Below are 17310 nucleotides of genomic sequence, written 5' to 3'. Positions count from 1 at the left end.
CCCTGTTAAATTTTATAAATTGGCAAAAGACCTTTCTCTTTTCCAGCGGTGCTATGCAGCACAACTGTCCAGATGGCAATTAGACAGCGTTGAGACTGCGGGCATATGCCGTGTGTCATGATGGCGGACCATTCACACAAAGCAAGATAGAAACCACCAGGCGACATGTAAGCACATTAAGCCAAATATTGCCTTGTAACATATGATGTAGCCCCAGCAAGTGTGAGGCGAGTTATAAGTAGTATCTTTTAGTGAAAAATACATTAAATAAAGTATAAGTCATTAGATTTTGACCCTCATATGATGCTGTATACATGTGTATTTGTGATATGATTAGTTCAGAGCCCTTTATGGTCATACTGCACCCGAAAAGGGCCTCGGTGCAAGCCCATACGTGGTGATGGAATACAGGTTCAATTTGCTTTCTGTTTTTATGTATATATGCTGATAAACTTTTTTTTTCCTGTGGATTAAATCTGACAAGAATCTGCATCATTTGACACTGCATCTTGACAACAGTTTCCTGGTGAGGTATAAAGACCTTTTTTGTGCAGCCACAAGTATGGAGCTATTCTGAAAGAAAGCAGACATGTTTTTCCACTTCTATACAACTCCTTTAATTCTTCTGTAAGTGACACATCTGTCCCCAATCTGTCAATAGACATCAGACTACAGACTAACAAACAGCAGCCTAAATTCTGCTGAAAGATCTGCAGGGAACTCATCAATCATATCACTATCGATTCATTTGCTCGGCTAAAGTGAGTGTCAGGGTGTTATGGACTTACGTTTGTCAACAGTCTTCAGCATATTTTTTCACTAAAGTTTAGTGTATGTCAGTACATTGGGAAAAACGTTCACGTATATACTGGATTTCCGGCTCACCAGAAGATAACCGAATAAGGAGAACTTGGTGTAATAAGAGTCTCTGGTTACCTTATCAGCAAAATGCTTAATGATAAATGCTACATTGGACAGACGCGGTTTCTCGAACAATGCACAAGTTTTCAACTGCGTGTTATACAATTTCTGGGCCCAGGTACTGTCTGTTCCTTTAGGCATCTAAGAAAAAAAAAAAAAAGATTATTAAACAAAGAATTTTATTAGTAAAATCCATTTGTCATTGCAATATCAGCCATGTTGGATAAGACCACTTCCTACCTTACATTCTTCGTCGAGCAGGTCTAGAATACCCATTTTGGCCTCTATAAGATTGATGCAGGGCTGGTTGTCATAAAAATCAATCAGGGTCCACGGGATTTGTTCCTTCATGTACTCCTCTTGTTCTAACTTGAACACATGCTGTAAATGGGACACAAAGCTGTATCTCAGAAGACAAGAATGCAGAAGATACAGAACATACAGGCCTGGGGTCGAATTCATTAACGCTAAGAACAACAGAACCTTATTATTTATGACTTATAATTATTGGAACAGAATCTCAATGAAGTCTATGACACTTCTATCCAAACATATGGACCAGATCTGACACATTAATTATACATTTATTTTACTAACTTATATAGTGCCATTAATTCCACAGCGCTTTTACAGACATCACTTTCCCCAATGGGGCTCACAATCTACATTCCCTCTCAGTATGTCTTTGGAGTGTAGGAGGAAACAGGTGAACCCGAAGAAATCCACCAAAACACGGGGAGAACATACAAACACCTTACAGATGTTGTCCTTGATGGGATTTGAACCCAGGAACCCAGCGCTGCAAGGCTGCAGTGCTAACCACTGAGCCACCGGTCATCTCGGGCAGCATCACGGCATCTGCCGTGCGGGAAGCACGGTGGCTCAGTGGTTAGTTGTCCTGGGTTCAAATCCCACCAAGGACAACATCTGCAAGGAGTTTGTATGTTCTCCCCGTGTTTGCGTGGGTTTCCTCCGGGCACTCCGGTTTCCTCCCACACTCCAAAGACATACTGATAGGGAATATAGATTGTGAGCCCCATCGGGGACAGTGATGAAAAATGTGTGAAAACTGTAAAGCGCTGCGGAATATGTTAGCGCTATATAAAAATAAAGATTATTATCTCAGTTTGTCCTTGAATTCCAAAAACCACTACATGACACCACTGCAAGCTTCTGGTGAGGATAACGAGGTTCATACATGGATTTCTTCATGATCACATACTGTATCTACAGAGCAATAGTAACGCTCCTCCCAAAGCTCTGATTCTTCCTTGCTGCATTACTCATTCATCATTTTCAGGTCTATGAATATGCATATGATGTTAAGAGGGTTTAACGTCTTTCTTTGGGAGCACATTGCTGCCCAGCCTATCAGGTCCTTGCTTGCCAGGGGGGTGCCCTACTGGATATGGATAGCTCAGGCGAGCGGTATCCTTGCACCACTTGTCCGCACTGGGCTCCCATGCTGTACAGAGGCAGCTTTATCTCTGCAGCATCACAGGACCGCAGGGAAACTGGAGCTGGTCGAATTCAGTGATCTGACTAGCTTTACAGCAGAGCTTTTGAGGTGTATAGCAAAAAAACTTGCTAGCACACTCTTCTTGACTAGTTAGCTGGCCACCTCTGTTAGATTGCAGAGCTGGCTGTTAATCTAGGCAATGAACATTAAAATATAAAATTAAATATCCTTCAATTCTTAAAGGGGCTGTCCAAGAGGCCTATCCTTAGGATAGGACATCAATGTCTGATCTGTGTCGGTGTGACACCCGGCACACTCGCTATCAGCTGTTCCCGTTGTCGACGGACAGAACTGCTCAGTCAAAGAGCTGCACAGCTCAACCCCGTCGTCTGTATAGTGGCCTCCGCCAGGTACTGCACAACCACTCCCTATTCAAATCAATATGGGGGAGATGTGCAGTACCGGCCTGCGGCCACTATTCCGTCCATGGAGCGATGCAGCTCTGTAACTGAACAGTTCTGGCAGCCACTGACACCACAAACAGCTGATTGGTGTGGGTGCCAGGTGTCACACCTCCACCAATCAAACATGGATGACCAATCCTAAGGAAAGGCCATCAAAGTTAGGGTCATGAAAAACCCCTTTACGAACTGAGACTTTTTTTTTTAATAAGAAGTACCTTGTAAAGTTCCATGCTTTTACATTTTGCAATTTTACCCATTTAAGTAGTTCAAACAATCCGATTAAAAGCGAATGTTCACCTGCACAGCTAATGTGTTTAAGTTTATTTCAATAAATCTGAAATTTAAATAAGAAAAATGACAACTTTACCAATATTAAAATGTCCCATTGGTTTATGTGTATTGCACCATGCAGACCAGCTACAAACACATTGTGTAGTTGCTGTGATCCTGCTGTCATGGATCTCCACAGACCCGTACCTCATGCTAACCTACCAATTGCAATTTATTAAGAATTAGGGAAGAGGAAGAAGAGAGTATGACTGCAGCATCAGCGCAACTGCACAATGAGACATGATAGGATATGACCAAGTCAGTTTGCCAAATTGCTTTCTCTTCTATTTTCAGTGCACTTAATGGATGACAAGAAGATTGCAGTCTGGTAGTATGTAAAACCAATAGTGTACATGGATGCTGTAAAAACTAAAAGCCTATTGGCATATTTGGCTGAGTGTGTGATTCAGATCCCACCACAGACAGCCACTCTAAAGAGCCCGTCACACTAAGTGAGATGGCTAGCAATATTGCTAAAGTGTCACCGGTTTTGTGACGCAGCAGCGATATTGCTAGCAATATCGCTATGTGTGATACTTACCTCCGACCGGCTCCCCCGCTGGTTATCGCTGATCGCGCGAGAACGTCCTGGACCATTTCTCGTTGGCCGCTTTCTGCTGGGGCTTCCTGCTGGCACCGACGAGCGACGCATGGACGCGGGCGGGAGGACGTCTTCATCGCCGCGTCTGACAGGTAAGTAACGACCGCCGACCGCTGCTACATCGCTGGTGAGATCTGCCTGTTTGGCAGCTCACTAGTGACCATTTAGCCATGCACTAGCGATCCTGACTGGGTCGTATCGTTGTCGGGATCGCTGGTGCATCGCTAAATGTGACGGTACCTTAACAGTCAAGCAGATTCCACCACTGTTACCACTATGTCACAGATGATGCCGGACTGATCCCACAGAGCTACCTCTAATTGTCAGGAAAATTACGCAATTGAGTGACGAGTGCCGGACGAGGAAAGGTCACAAAATGACTCAGAGCTTAGCAGAGGGACGCATTCTGATTAGGACACCCTTACAGCGAACTATGTCTTCCCGAATGACAAATACTGCTTAGTAGCTCAAGGTTACGGCCAAATACCTCCCCTTGATGAGCTAACGTGGGGGCTGACTGTCGAATGTGCTAGGTCTGTTAGAATTTTATGAGATTCCCAAATTACAGGAGTTCTTTGCCCCTGGATGTCCCAGGCAAAAGCGCCAAAAATATATCTCCCAGAAATATCGGATTAATGCAAACCCCAATATTTATCACTGGACACCGGAGATACGATGTCTACTAAAGATGCTTTGATGAGAGGAAGCTTATGCATGGGTGGGAAGGCAGTTGTCCTCCTCTGCGCACATTAATGTCAGAAATGATGTCTCCTTCCCATCAAATCTTCTTGCTTTAATTATGTGGCCAATGCAGGGGGTCGCTACTTCAATGTAGATGGAGGTGTTGGTATCCTCTCTCATTTCCATTGTTTTAATTAGTCCCTCTGTTCCTCGGTCTAATTAATCCCATATGTTCAATATGAAGGTCTACTTGAGGGAGGTTGAAGTGTTAGCTATTCTCCCTTCTCTGGAGATGTCTGTATGGATATTAATTTTCATCTATGACATTATATATATTATATTACATCATGTAATAGTGGCTGCAATGCTAAATAAAATTTTTTTTATTTCCTTTCTCATTATGGGGATATTAGCTAGTAAAGTTTAGATTCTAATCTCTTCTTCAACCAGGAGGGGGTCAGCAGAGATTCTCCTCTGGGGGCAGTTACTGTGTCGTTATTTCACAACAAATCAAAACAAAGAAGTGCTGTGCAGAAGAGAAAAAAAACAAAAAATATTACCTTAGAGCAGGGGTGGGGAACCTCAGGTCGCAGGGCCATTTACGGCCCTCGGTGACCTTTTATCCGGCCCTCGAGCAGATTCTAAGGGAACGAATTCTTGGGCAGGGAGCTGTATTTTGATTGCAACCAGCTCATTATTTTCTTCTTGCTCTGTTAGCACATACACAGTGTTCACTACTGAACACTGAAGGGCATGCAATGAAAGATTACGTCCTGACTCCGGTGTCAGAGTCAGGATATATTTTGTAGGCAGAGTTTGTATGGCCCCCGAAGTATGGAATAAATATCCAAATGGCCCTTGGCAGAAAAAAACATTCCCCGCCCCTGCCTTAGAGAATGACAGACATGGCTTACTCTGTGTGAGACATGTAATGACAAATAGCCCTGCTCTCTAGTGTGATTACAAGTGGTGTGAAGGGGAGTAAAGCAGAGCGGTGTGTCATTACAGTCACCTCTGCAGCTCTTATCTCATGGCAGTCAGTGTGTTGCAGGTAAAGTAGAGCTGAAAGAGCTGAGAAAGGAGAACTGCAAGCTTTTAATTACACATACCTCTGCTCTAATCCTATGCCATATTTGTAACCACAGTAGATGTCAGCATTGCGCTCAGTGACGAGAGCAAGACTGTGTCTTAATAAACACTTTTTGCAGCACTGCTCTCACGCTACTGTTAGCGTGGAGGGATGGGGGTAAAAGCAGAGATGACAGCACTGTGACAGGAGAGTTCAAGAAATATTTGTAGGAATCCACATGAAGAAATGGTCGCACTCATCGAGTTGGAAGAAATTCACGGGTTTATTGACACGCACATCACATGTCGGGCCAGGGGAGTGACATAAGGAGTGCAAAAAGGCGCGCTACTCGAGCGCTTCAACGGGTCAAGAAATATTTGTAATGACACACAGTTCTGCCCTACTTCGTTTCGCTGCTTACAATAATAATAGATGCCAACAGAGAAATCAGTAAGGAGAGCATAGCTGTTTGTCATGACAAGTCTCACTTAAAGAAAGTCTGGTCTGATAATTTCACTGCGCAACAAATTTCAGGGAAGTTCTTGTCCACTGAGAAAAGTTTATTGCATCTTATAGATTTTGATATGCTGAACACGAATATGTGCTCCAAAAGTCTGTATCACATAAGGTTTTTAAGAAACAGTTTATAGTCTAAATTATGACATCCGAGACACTATATACATGTGCATCGATGTCAGTAGCAAAAGCAATTAATTGTTCAAAAGTGTTTTGCAGACGACTTCCATTTATAATTTGTGGCAGATGCTTCTCGAATAAGATTCCAGCAATAGTGAGCCAGCATTGACGTACTCCACTTTCCCTGGTACCTTTTCTCCATCAGCGCAATGTCTTGGTGAAATCTTTCACCGTGTTCATCGCTAACGGCACCAAGATTGGCTGGAAAAAAGTCCAAGTGAGAATGTAAAAAATGCATTTTTAGTGACATATTGCATTTCATAAAATGATATGCCATAAGCATGTTGTCAACGAGTTGTTCAAAGTTCGGCGCCCTGCTGTTGCCAAGGAAGTAGGTCACATCTTTAACCCCTTAACGACCAGGAGTATTTTTGGTTTTGCATTTTCATTTTTCCCTCCTCTTCTTCCCAGAGCCATAACTTTTATATTTTTCCGTCAATATGGCTAAGTGAGGGCTTGTTTTTTTGCGGGACGGGTTGTACTTTTGAACGACATCATTGGTTTTACTATGTCGTGTACTACAAAACGAGAAAAAAATTCCAAGTGCGGTGAAATTGCAAAAAAAGTGCAATCCCACACTTGCTTTTTGCTTGGCTTTTTTGCTAGGTTCACTAAATGCTAAAACTGACCTGCCATTATGATTTTCCAGGTCATTACGAGTTCATAGACACCAAACATATCTAGGCTCTTTTTTATCTAAGTGATGAAAAAAATTCCAAAGTTTGTTTAAAAAAAAAAAAAAATGCGTGCATTTCCAGCCACGCGGCCGGAAGCAATGGTTGAATGCCGCCGTCACCGTTTGACAGCGGAGTTTAACTATTTAATAGGCGTGGGTGGATTCCACCTGAGCCTATTGCGGGCACATGTCAGCTGTTCAAAACAACTGATATGTCTCGGCTTTGATGCGGGCTCACTGCCAGAGCCCTCATCGAAGTGGGGGAGACATCCAATGATGGACTGTGTCTGTCATTGGACATTAAGGGGTTAAAGGGTCTCCTTGCCACTTGTCAAGCACCTTGCAAAAGACCATCAATGTTACTGTCATTGATAATATCTCTGCTAAAAATACCTTCTTTAATCTTGCATCACTTATTCTTGAAAATTTCTGTCGCAAGTAAGAAAAGGATTCTTTGTTCATTGCTTTGACAAAATTCTTCATAAGCCTAAATTTAATATGCAAAGGAGGGAGAAATATCTTTGCTGGATCAACTAAAGGATTATGTTTAACATTCTTCTGTCCAGCAACCAGGTTTTGGCGGAGTGGCCAGTCCTTTCTGAAATAGTGTATTTCTCGTGCACAACTGTCCCACAAACAAATAAAACAACAATACTTGGTATATCCAAGCTGCAGTCCTAGAAGAAGTGCAACAACTTTTAGATCAACCAAATATGTTCCAGTTATAGTTTCTATAATTAATGTGGGTAAACAGTAACTCAATATTCTCATACGTTTCTTTCATGTGTACGGCATGTGCAATAGGTATAGAAGGACAGATATTTTCGTTGTGTAGTAAAACAGCCTTCAGACTTAAAACTGACGAGTCAATGAACAGTCGCCATTCCTTCGGATCATGTTCGCATCCACAAGTACCCAACAACCCCAAGACACCATTGCAAAAGGTTAACCTGTCGAAATGGTTGAAAAATTGATTAAGGTCTTCTTGACGACTGCGAAAAACAACAACTATTGTTCCTGGTAATAAGAGATTACGTTCTTGTAGCCTTGATACCAATAATTCTGCCTGTCTTTTTGACAATTATAAATCTCTGGCCAAGTCACTCAGATCAGCTTGACTGAACAGATGTGGATTAGATGTAGAAGGCTCAAAGTCTGGGTCTGCAGCAATTTCATTTTCCACTGACATTTTGAGTTCATCTTCATCGTTCTCCATTGTCCATACTTTGAGCGGCTTTGGAACACGAAGACTTTCATAGTGTGGCACTGGTCTTATGCCTGAAGGAAGATTAGGATATTATATTGATATCTTGTTCTTTGCTGAATATCCTGTTACATTTGTAAGGCAGAAGTAGCAATCTGTTACATGATCTCTCTGTGCTCTCTCCATATCATTGGGGCAGCGAATGTCATTGAAGGTCGTGATCCATTCAGCCATGCTCTAAGTAGGTCAGCATTGTCTTTTGATTCCTCCCCTGCTCAGGAGATGTGATATGCTCCATACACGGTCAGTCGAATGATTCACTGCGCCTGTGCGGAATTCGCATAATAACTGCTTGCATATGTGTAGATCAGCGGTTTATGTTATTTCAGTAGAAAATTCAGAATATACTGTTTCAGAAAAAGTTCATATACGAGTTTTTAGAATTATAACAGATTATAATATTTCGTTTCATTTCTCAAAAACCTTACGTGATAGGAAAAAATCTGAAGTCATTTCTGAAATCAGTATGAAAAAAATCAGGAACACTCAATCGTCCGAGGGACAAAACCTTGGTAACAGTGTTTTCTGGCAGAGCATTTTTTGTCAATGCCACCAAAGATTAATCTCTGCTAAAGCTCACTTGATAGAAGGTGAAATTATAATTTAAATTTAACAAGCCAATATCTATGCAATGGAGATCAGAAATAAAAACGAAACATGGATTTTTGTGAGTACTCACCGTAAAATCCTTTTCTCCGAGACGCTCATTGGGGGACACAGATACTGTGGGTGTATGCTTCTGCCGCTAGGAGGCTGACACTAAGTGAAAAAAAGAGGTTAGCTCCTCCTCCGCAGTATACACCCTCGCCCCTATTGCGGGCGGAAATCAGTTTGGTGCCAAAGCAGTAGGAGGACAACAAATAAGCCTTAATACAGGTACAACATGTCCAAAGGAAAACACCACCCTTATATCAAATAAGTAAACACATTCATTTAAACAAAAGCCAACTGGCTGATAGGGTGGATGCTGTGTCCCCCAATGAGCGTCTCGGAGAAAAGGATTTTACGGTGAGTACTCACAAAAATCCATGTTTCTCCTTCGTCTCATTGGAGGACACAGATACTGTGGGACGTCCTAAAGCAGTCCCTGGGTGGGAGATTGACTCACCGATCCAAGCTACATGCACCTCCTGTTTAAAGGTGCGCCACCGTTGCTTGGAGAATCCTTCTACCCAGGCTTGGCTCCGCCGAGGCCTGAGCATGGATATTATGTTTGGCAAATATGTGCAGGCTGGACCAGGTTGCTGCCTTGCAAACCTGTTCCGTCGAAGCCTGATGCCGAAGTGCCCAAGAGGCGCCCACCGCCCGGGTAGAGTGCGCTCTGATACCTGCTGGAATCAGCGTGCCTCTAATGCAGTAGGACTCGTGAATAGTCAAACGAATCCATCTGGCTATGGTCGACTTTGAGGCAGCGAGTCCCTTCCTGCGTTCTTCAGGGAGCACGAACAGCGTGTCCGTCTGAGGAAAGGGTGCCGTCCGCGACACGTACCTCCAGAGGGCTCATACCAGGTCTAACGTGTGAAGAGCCTTCTTCCACACGGTGCACCGATGCTGGACAAAATGAAGGCAAAACAACATCTTCATTGATGTGAAAAAGAGGACACGACCTTCGGCAGAAAAGGAGGGGCTGGTCTGAGGACCACCTTATACCTATGGAAAGTGAGGAACGGAGCTCGGCAGGATAGAGCCGCCAGCTCTGAAACCCGCCTGATGGAAGTGATGGCCACTAAGGGAACAACTTTCCAGGAAAGGTACCTCAAAGCGATATCCTGAAGCGGTTCCAATGGAGCTTCCTGCAGAACACTTAGGACCATGTTAAGAACCCAGGCGTCCATCGGCGCGCCATATAGGGAGGTATCAAGTGGGACACTCCCCGGATGAAAAGTTTTCACCTGCAAATTGGTAGCTACCCTGCACTGGAACAAGACGGATAAGGCCGACATTTGTTTCCTGCGGAAACTTGGGGCAAAGCTCGAGTCTAATGCTCTACCGACTGAGCTATCCGGGCTCTCTGAGCCCGACTGGAGAAAAACCAAGATGCTGGAGATCAAGAATCTTAGTGGAGAAACACCGCGGCCTCGACATCAAGCAAAGAACACCTTCCAGGTGTGATGGTAAATTCATGCTGAAGCAGGCCTCCGGGCGAGAATCGTAGCGACCACCTTGCTCCCGAACCCTGCCTGGGTTAGATTCCAAGATTCAATGGCCCTGCCGTCAAATACAGGGTCCCTGAGATCTGCCTTAGATCTGCGTACCACACTCGACGGGGGCCAGTCTGGGGCCAGCACAATCGCTGGCCCCCCTTCCGTCTTGATCCCTTTACTGACTCTCGGGAGTAGTGGCAGTGGGGGAAATAGATATGGGAGGCGAAACTGGTTCCATGGCAGAACCAAAGCGTCCACCGCGAATGCCTGCGGGTCCCTGACCCGAGCGACATATGTGGGCACCTTGGCATTCACTCTGGAAGCCATCAGGTCCACATCCGGAGCTCCCCACAGTTGGCAAATCTGTTGAAGAACTTCGGGATGTAGAGACCACTCTCCGGTTGCAAGACCCTGCCGGCTGAGGAAGTCTGCCGCCCAATTTTCCACGCCCGGGATGTGGACAGCCGAAATCACCGAGTGGTTTGCTTCGGCCCACTGAAGAACGTGCTCCACCTCGCGCATGGTTGTTCTGCTGCGGGTGCCCCCCTGACAAATTATGTAAACCACCGCCGTGGCGATGTCCGATGGAATCCGGACGGGACGGCCTGCTAGAAAGTGATGAAACTTCTGCAGAGCCAGCCGAATTGCTCGTATCCCCAATAAGTTGATCGGGAGGCGTGCCTCCTGTGGCGACCACCGTTTCTGGGTTGTGTGGTGGCGAAACACCGCTCCCCAACCGAGGAGACTGACATCGATTGTCATTATCAGCCCATGACATGGGGGGAAAGGTTTCCCCTAGGCCAGAGAGGAACTAGTTATCCATGATCCGAGCGACTGCCGGACTTGAGAGGACAGTTTGCACCGCCGATCGAGCGTGAAAGGATTCTGGTCCCAGGCTGACACGAGGCGTGCTGCAGGGGGTGAAGGATGGAACTGGACAAAAAGTATCGCTTCGATTGCTGCCACCATTTTCCCTAGGATCCTTATCGCGGATCGGATGGTGTGAGGGACTGGTTGGCGTAGTGTCCGGACTCCCTGCCGGAGACTAGCGCCCTTTCCTGAGGGAGAATTATCAACCTTCAGCAAGTGTCGAAGATCATTCCTAGGAAGGAGATCCTCTGAGCTGGCACAAGTGATGATTTCTTTGCATTGACCAACCATCTAAGTGGCAAGAGTATCTAGCGTGATGTTGACACCTTCCTCATATGCCTGTATTGATGGGCCCTTGACCAAGAGGTCGTCCAGATAAGGCAAGACGACTATGCCTCAAGAATGCAGTGTGGCCCTGACAATTGCCATAACTTTTGTGAACACTCTGGGAGCCGTGGCTAGCCCGAAGGGTAGCGCTACGAACTGAAAATGCTGAACACTGATGGCGATACGTAGCTGCCTCTGATGAGGAGGAAAAAATGGGAATATGCAGAAATGCGTCCTGGCTGTCAATTGAGGCCAAGTATTCTCACTGCTCCATGACCGCTATGACTGAACGGAGACTCCATCCGGAAATGTCTGATCCTGATGAATTTGTTCAGAAGCTTTAGGTCCAAAAACAGGCCTGACAGACCCGTCCTTTTTGGGAACCGCAAAAAGGTTGGAATAAAACCCCTGAGCTCTTCCGTGTTCCGGCACTGGAACAATGACTCCGTTGTGCAGGAGCGACTTGATGGCTCCCAATAGAGCCCTTACCTGGGTATCCACCCTGGGAAGCCGGGAAAGAAAAAACCATCTTGGAGGGTATCTGAAATTCTATTTTGTAACCTGAGGACACCAATTCTTTTACCCATGCGTCGTGAGCGATGTTGGCCCAGACGTGGTGAAAACAGAGTAGGCGGCCGCCCACTTTGCTGGTGTCGTCTGGTAAAGACCTCGAGTCATTTGGCCGATGATCCTTAGGATCTGGGTCCCCTTGATCTGGCCTGTTGAGCACGCATTCTCCCCAATGGGTTGGCTCTATATGACCTGCCGCTCCCTACCTGATTGGGGCGGCCTGAGGTGGCGGAATTGGGCCCCGTAGTCCACCCGAAGTCTTTTAGCGCATGACCCCGGACCGGTCTCCTATTGGGGTCCCGGACCAGGCTGCTTAGCGGCCGCCACCTGACCAATGCCGTCACGCCCGGCCTAGAATGGCCGGTGGCACTGCAAAAGGCCCGAAAACGTGCCTGAACCGGGTGACGAAAAAACGATTTAACCTTCTGTTGAGGGAGAAACCCGCTCTTTCCTCCTGTGGAGTCGGATAAGTTGATCCAAAAATAGGCGGCCGCAATGATAAGGCAGGGAAGTCAAGGACTTCTTGGAAGTAGAATCGGCCCGCCATGTCCTCAACCATAGGGCTCTTCAGAAAGAGATTTCATTAGCGGCAGCAAGTGCTGAACAACTGGCCGCATCCAAAGACGCATTCAATACATAATCTCCGACTATCGTCATCTGACATGTGACCTCCGAGATCTCTGCAGGTAGATCCTGCTCCTGCGCGACCTTGTTTAATGTTTCTGACTATGATATCATAGCCTTGGCTACCCAAGTTGCTGCGAACGAGGGAGCGAGTGCAGACCCTGACGCCTCATATACTGAACGAGCTAGGCCCTCAATAAGGCAGTCCTCTTTAATCGAGGAAACCCTAGGGACAGATAACAGGGTCTTATTGGCCAGGCGTGAAACCGGAGGATCCACTATCGGGGATTCCATCCATTGTTTACGGAGGTCCGGAGCAAACGGATAACGCGTTTCGAGTGCCCTTTAACCTGAGAAAAATGCAGTTTTGGACGTTCTCTGTGCTACTGCACTATGTCCTCAAACTCAGGGTGAGAGGAAAAAATTCTGTGCGGCCGCTTCACTCGTTTACATGCCACTTTATGCCCCGTAGCCGCTGCGGTATCATCCTCAATCCCCAGGGTCTGATTGATGGCTTCTATGAGGCTGTCCACTGTTTCATGTGACTCTGGAGTGTCCAGGTCAATGGGCTCGTCTGAGTCACAATCTGAGGTCTGCTCGCTATCAACCACTGGTGACGGGGAGCAAGAAGCAGATCTTACGGATGCCGAAGGCACCGGATGGACTGGGCGACACCGTGTGGATTTGTTTCCCCTGGGTCTGCCTGGAGTGAGGGCGGCCCCTGCAGGCCGGAGGCTCCTGTGAAGTGGAGGTTCCCTCTAAAGGCGGCGAGACACTGTCCCTGCCCCTATCTGGGGCTTGAGGGGATTCTATTGCTCTAGCAAGCGACGCCATGTACTGTGACAGTGATCGGGCCCCCTCCGGGGGATTTGACACATTGGTCGCGGTCGCAGGGGAGGGCTCCTGGGCGCGTTTGGATTTGCAGGCTTCGCATAAATGCTTGATCTGCGCCCGCGGAAACGCAGCCCGACAAGAGATGCATGCCGCGTAAAAGAACGTGTGCGTCTTTGCTTTTTTCAGACATGCTGTATCTGTCCGCTGCTGGGGATATGGGAAAGAGGTAGCCCCTCGCTTTTCCCTATTGCGTGGCCTCTCGGGCAGCACTTACCCCAGTCCTGCGCCCCTCCGACCTGGATGCTTCCTTTAAATCGCGCGCCGACATCTGTGGCGCGCACCAGCCTGTAAAATCGCTCTAGGGGCGGCACTCCCACTTTGCGGCCTAGCCCGTGCTCCGAAGCCGGGGCCTCGATTTTTACCGCCGCCGAGTGTGGGGCGGGCTGCCGGAAGTGACACGCGGCCCCGAGGGCGGAATTTCCGGCCGCGGCCTAGCTCCGGCTGAAGCCGCGGCCTCAATTTTTCCCCTACAAGACTGGGGTGGGGGGGGGGGGGGCGCGGTACCAAAAGTGGCGCTACTGACCAGCGCAGCGTCCCTGTCCTGACGGATCCAGCCCTTCTCTTGCACGGCTAGTGGACGCCGCGAGGCGTGCTGCGGCTGTGGGCTCCAGCCCGAAATCTTCGCAGGAGCCCTCCCCGACCCTCTCCTCACCGATGATCCTCTTCAGCCTGAGCGCAGGTATGTGAGGGGGTCTTTGATAAAAAAAATAGGACGGTGCAGGCACCCTAGCTCCATCTAACCCCTTCAGGGAGTGAGGAGAGGGACCGTCCGCCACCTTGCAGCACCGCCGTCTAGCGTTGGTGGAGCAGTGGGGGCCGAACAGACTAGTCTTGTGCCTCTGTGCAAGCCCATGGTTTCAATACCTAGGGGTGGACAGGGCTAAGTCTGGCATAATGTCCCACGTCGCGGGAAAGGATACGTGGAGGGATACTCGCACGTGCTCGCCCGTTGATGGTTTGGGGAAATCGGATCCTTTCAATAGGATGCGTTGCCCCTGTCTCATCTTCATAAAATAACAAACAAAAATAGAAGTCTGGGGAAAAGTCCCAGATATGTCCCTCGGTGCGGGAAAGTATACGCGGAGACGATACTCAACACGTGCTCGCCCGTTGATGGTTTGGGGAGATCGGACCCTTTCAATAGGATCCGTCGCCCCTTTCTCATCTTCATAGTAAACTAGAAAAAAATAGTCTGGAGAGATCCAGACTGTGCGTGCCTCCATAGGACACTAAGCAAAAAACTGATTTCCGCCCGCAATAGGGGCGAGGGTGCATACTGCGGAGGAGGAGCTAATCTCTTTCTTTCACTTAGTGTCAGCCTCCTAGCGGCAGAAGCATACACCCACAGTATCTGTGTCCCCCAATGAGATGAAGGAGAAAACCTACTCACAATTCCATGATTTGACCAGTTTAAGGCTGTGTGCCCACGTAGCGATTTTTAAGCGTTTTTTACGCGATTTTCGGCGCAAAAACGTTTAAAAATCGTGTACAGAACGCCCCCCATGCATTCCTATGGCATTCCGCACATGCTGTGCTAATGCTGCGCTTTTTTCCGCGGCAGAATTGCATCGCGGAAAAAATCGCAGCATGCTCATTCTTTTGTGCGGAATCGCAAAGAATTGCCACGATTCCGCACCCATAGGAATGCATGAGAACCGCTTACTTCCCGCATGTGGCTATGCCCACCATGCGGGAAGTTAAGCGTCTCATGTGCGGTTGGTACCCACGGTGTGGAGGAGAGGAGACTGTCCTCCAGGCCCTGGGTACCATACCCCTGTAAAAAAAAAAGAAAAGAATAAAAACTAAAAAAATCGGGGTATATTTACCTTCCGACGTCCCGTGCTGCATTCCCGGCCTAAGCGTTCCCAGTAATGCCTTGCGGCAAGGCCCTGTAATGACGTAGTCTCGCGTGACTCTAGCAGTCTCGCGAGATCGCTATAGCAACGCGAGACTACGTCATCACACGTCTCGCAAGGCATTACTGGGAACGCTGTGGCCCGGGATGGCAGCGCGGGACGCCGGAAGGTAAATATACCCCGATTTTTTTAATTTTCTTTAGCATTTTAACATCCTATCTTTTACTATTGATGCCGCATAGGCAGCCTCAATAGTAAAAACCTGGTCACACTTGTCAAACAGTATGTTTGACTAGTGTGACCAACCTGTCAATCACTTTCCAAGCGATGCTTCAAATCGCTTGGAAAGTGCTTGAATATCGCAAGCGAAAATCGCGGCAAAATCGCGATCATAAACACGGTAAAATCGCGGTGAAATCGCGCGATTTCTGGGAAGGAGTCCGGTTTTTAGTGAGCGTTTTAAAACGCTACGTGGGCACATAGCCTAACATGCTAAAACTGGTGAAAGGTTCACTTTAAGCAATGTTCTACATAGTTTTCAATACTGAAGTGGCGTGTCAGTAAATCCTTTATCTAGCCAAGTGCTTTTGAAAAAAATGTTACAAATCTGTTACAGCTCCTGTTGCTCTCACTGTGCTCCCTCACTTAAATTTAGTGTGAGTGCTAGCAAGAGTGAGGGGCCTATACACAAATCTACATAATGTGGTGAAAGGGGAAAGTATCTACAACTTCAGGGAGGGCAGAGAAAAAACCTTCAGGAAAAAAAGGAAAGTAAATTAAAAGGAATTATGAACAGTATTAGAGATACAGTGCCTTGCGAAAGTATTCGGCCCCCTGGGACTTTTCAACCTTTTCCCACATATCATGCTTCAAACAATCTACCAAATGTACATTTTTGGTGAAGAATCAAAAAGTGGGACACAATTGTGAAGCTGAACGAAATTTATTGGTTATTTTAAATTTTTGTGGAAATTCAAAAACTGAAAAGTGGGGCGTGCAATATTATTCGGCCCCTTTAACTTAGTACTTTGCTGCGCCACCTTTTGCTGCGATTACAGCTGTAAGTCGCTTGGGGTATGTCTCGATCAGTTTTGTACATCGAGAGACTGAAATTCTAGCCCATTCTTCCTTGGCAAACAGCTCGAGCTCAGTGAAGCTTGATGGAGATCGTTTGTGAACAGCAGTTTTCAGCTCTTTCCACAGATTCATGATTGGATTCAGGTCTGGACTTTGACTTGGCCATTCTAACATCTGGATACGTTTATTTGTGAACCATTCCATTGTAGATTTTGCTTTATGTTTGGGATCATTGTCTTGTTGGAAGACAAATCTCCGTCCCAGTCTCAGGTCTTTCCCAGACTCCAACAGGTTTTCTTCAAGAATGGTCCAGTATTTGGCTCCATCCATCTTCCCATCAATTTTAACCATGTTCCCTGTCCCTGCTGAAGAAAAGCAGGCCCAAACCATGATGCTGCCACCACCATGTTTGACAGTGGGGATGGTGTGTTCAGGGTGATGAGCTGTGTTGCCTTTACGCCAAACATATTGTTTGGCATTGTTGCCAAAAAGTTTGATTTTGGTTTCTCATGACCAGTGCACCTTCTTCCACATGTTTGGTGTGTCTCCCAGGTGGTTTGTTGCAAACTTTAAACGACACATTTTATGGATATCTTTGAGAAATGGCTTTCTTCTTGCCACTCTTCCATAAAGGCCTGATTTGTGCAGTGTACGACTGATTGTTGTCCTATGGACAGACTGTCCCACCTCAGCTGTAGATCTCTGCAGTTCATCCAGAGTGATCATGGGCCTCTTGGCTGCATCTCTGATCAGTCTTCTCCTTGTTTGAGATGAAAGTTTAGAGGGA

General features: G+C 46.8%; 1 protein-coding gene across 5 annotated transcripts in view; it reads right to left on the bottom strand.

Annotated features, from left to right (window-relative positions):
• MYO5A (myosin VA) overlaps positions 1-17310 on the bottom strand; it is a 231956-nt gene that overhangs the window by 79681 nt on the left and 134965 nt on the right. For all 5 annotated transcript variants that reach the window (XM_073568412.1, XM_073568411.1, XM_073568413.1 and 2 more), the window contains exons 12-13: positions 1162-1302; positions 937-1062 (exon numbers count right to left, since the gene is read on the bottom strand). In XM_073568412.1, the coding sequence (XP_073424513.1) occupies positions 937-1062; positions 1162-1302 (267 nt within the window). The remainder of the gene's footprint in view (positions 1-936; positions 1063-1161; positions 1303-17310) is intronic.

Source organism: Dendrobates tinctorius, unplaced genomic scaffold (genome assembly GCF_039654945.1).
Source record: "Dendrobates tinctorius isolate UK_male_01 unplaced genomic scaffold, ASM3965494v1 ptg000022l, whole genome shotgun sequence".
NCBI lineage: Eukaryota > Metazoa > Chordata > Amphibia > Anura > Dendrobatidae > Dendrobates > Dendrobates tinctorius.
This window is presented reverse-complemented; position numbering and strand designations above follow the sequence as displayed.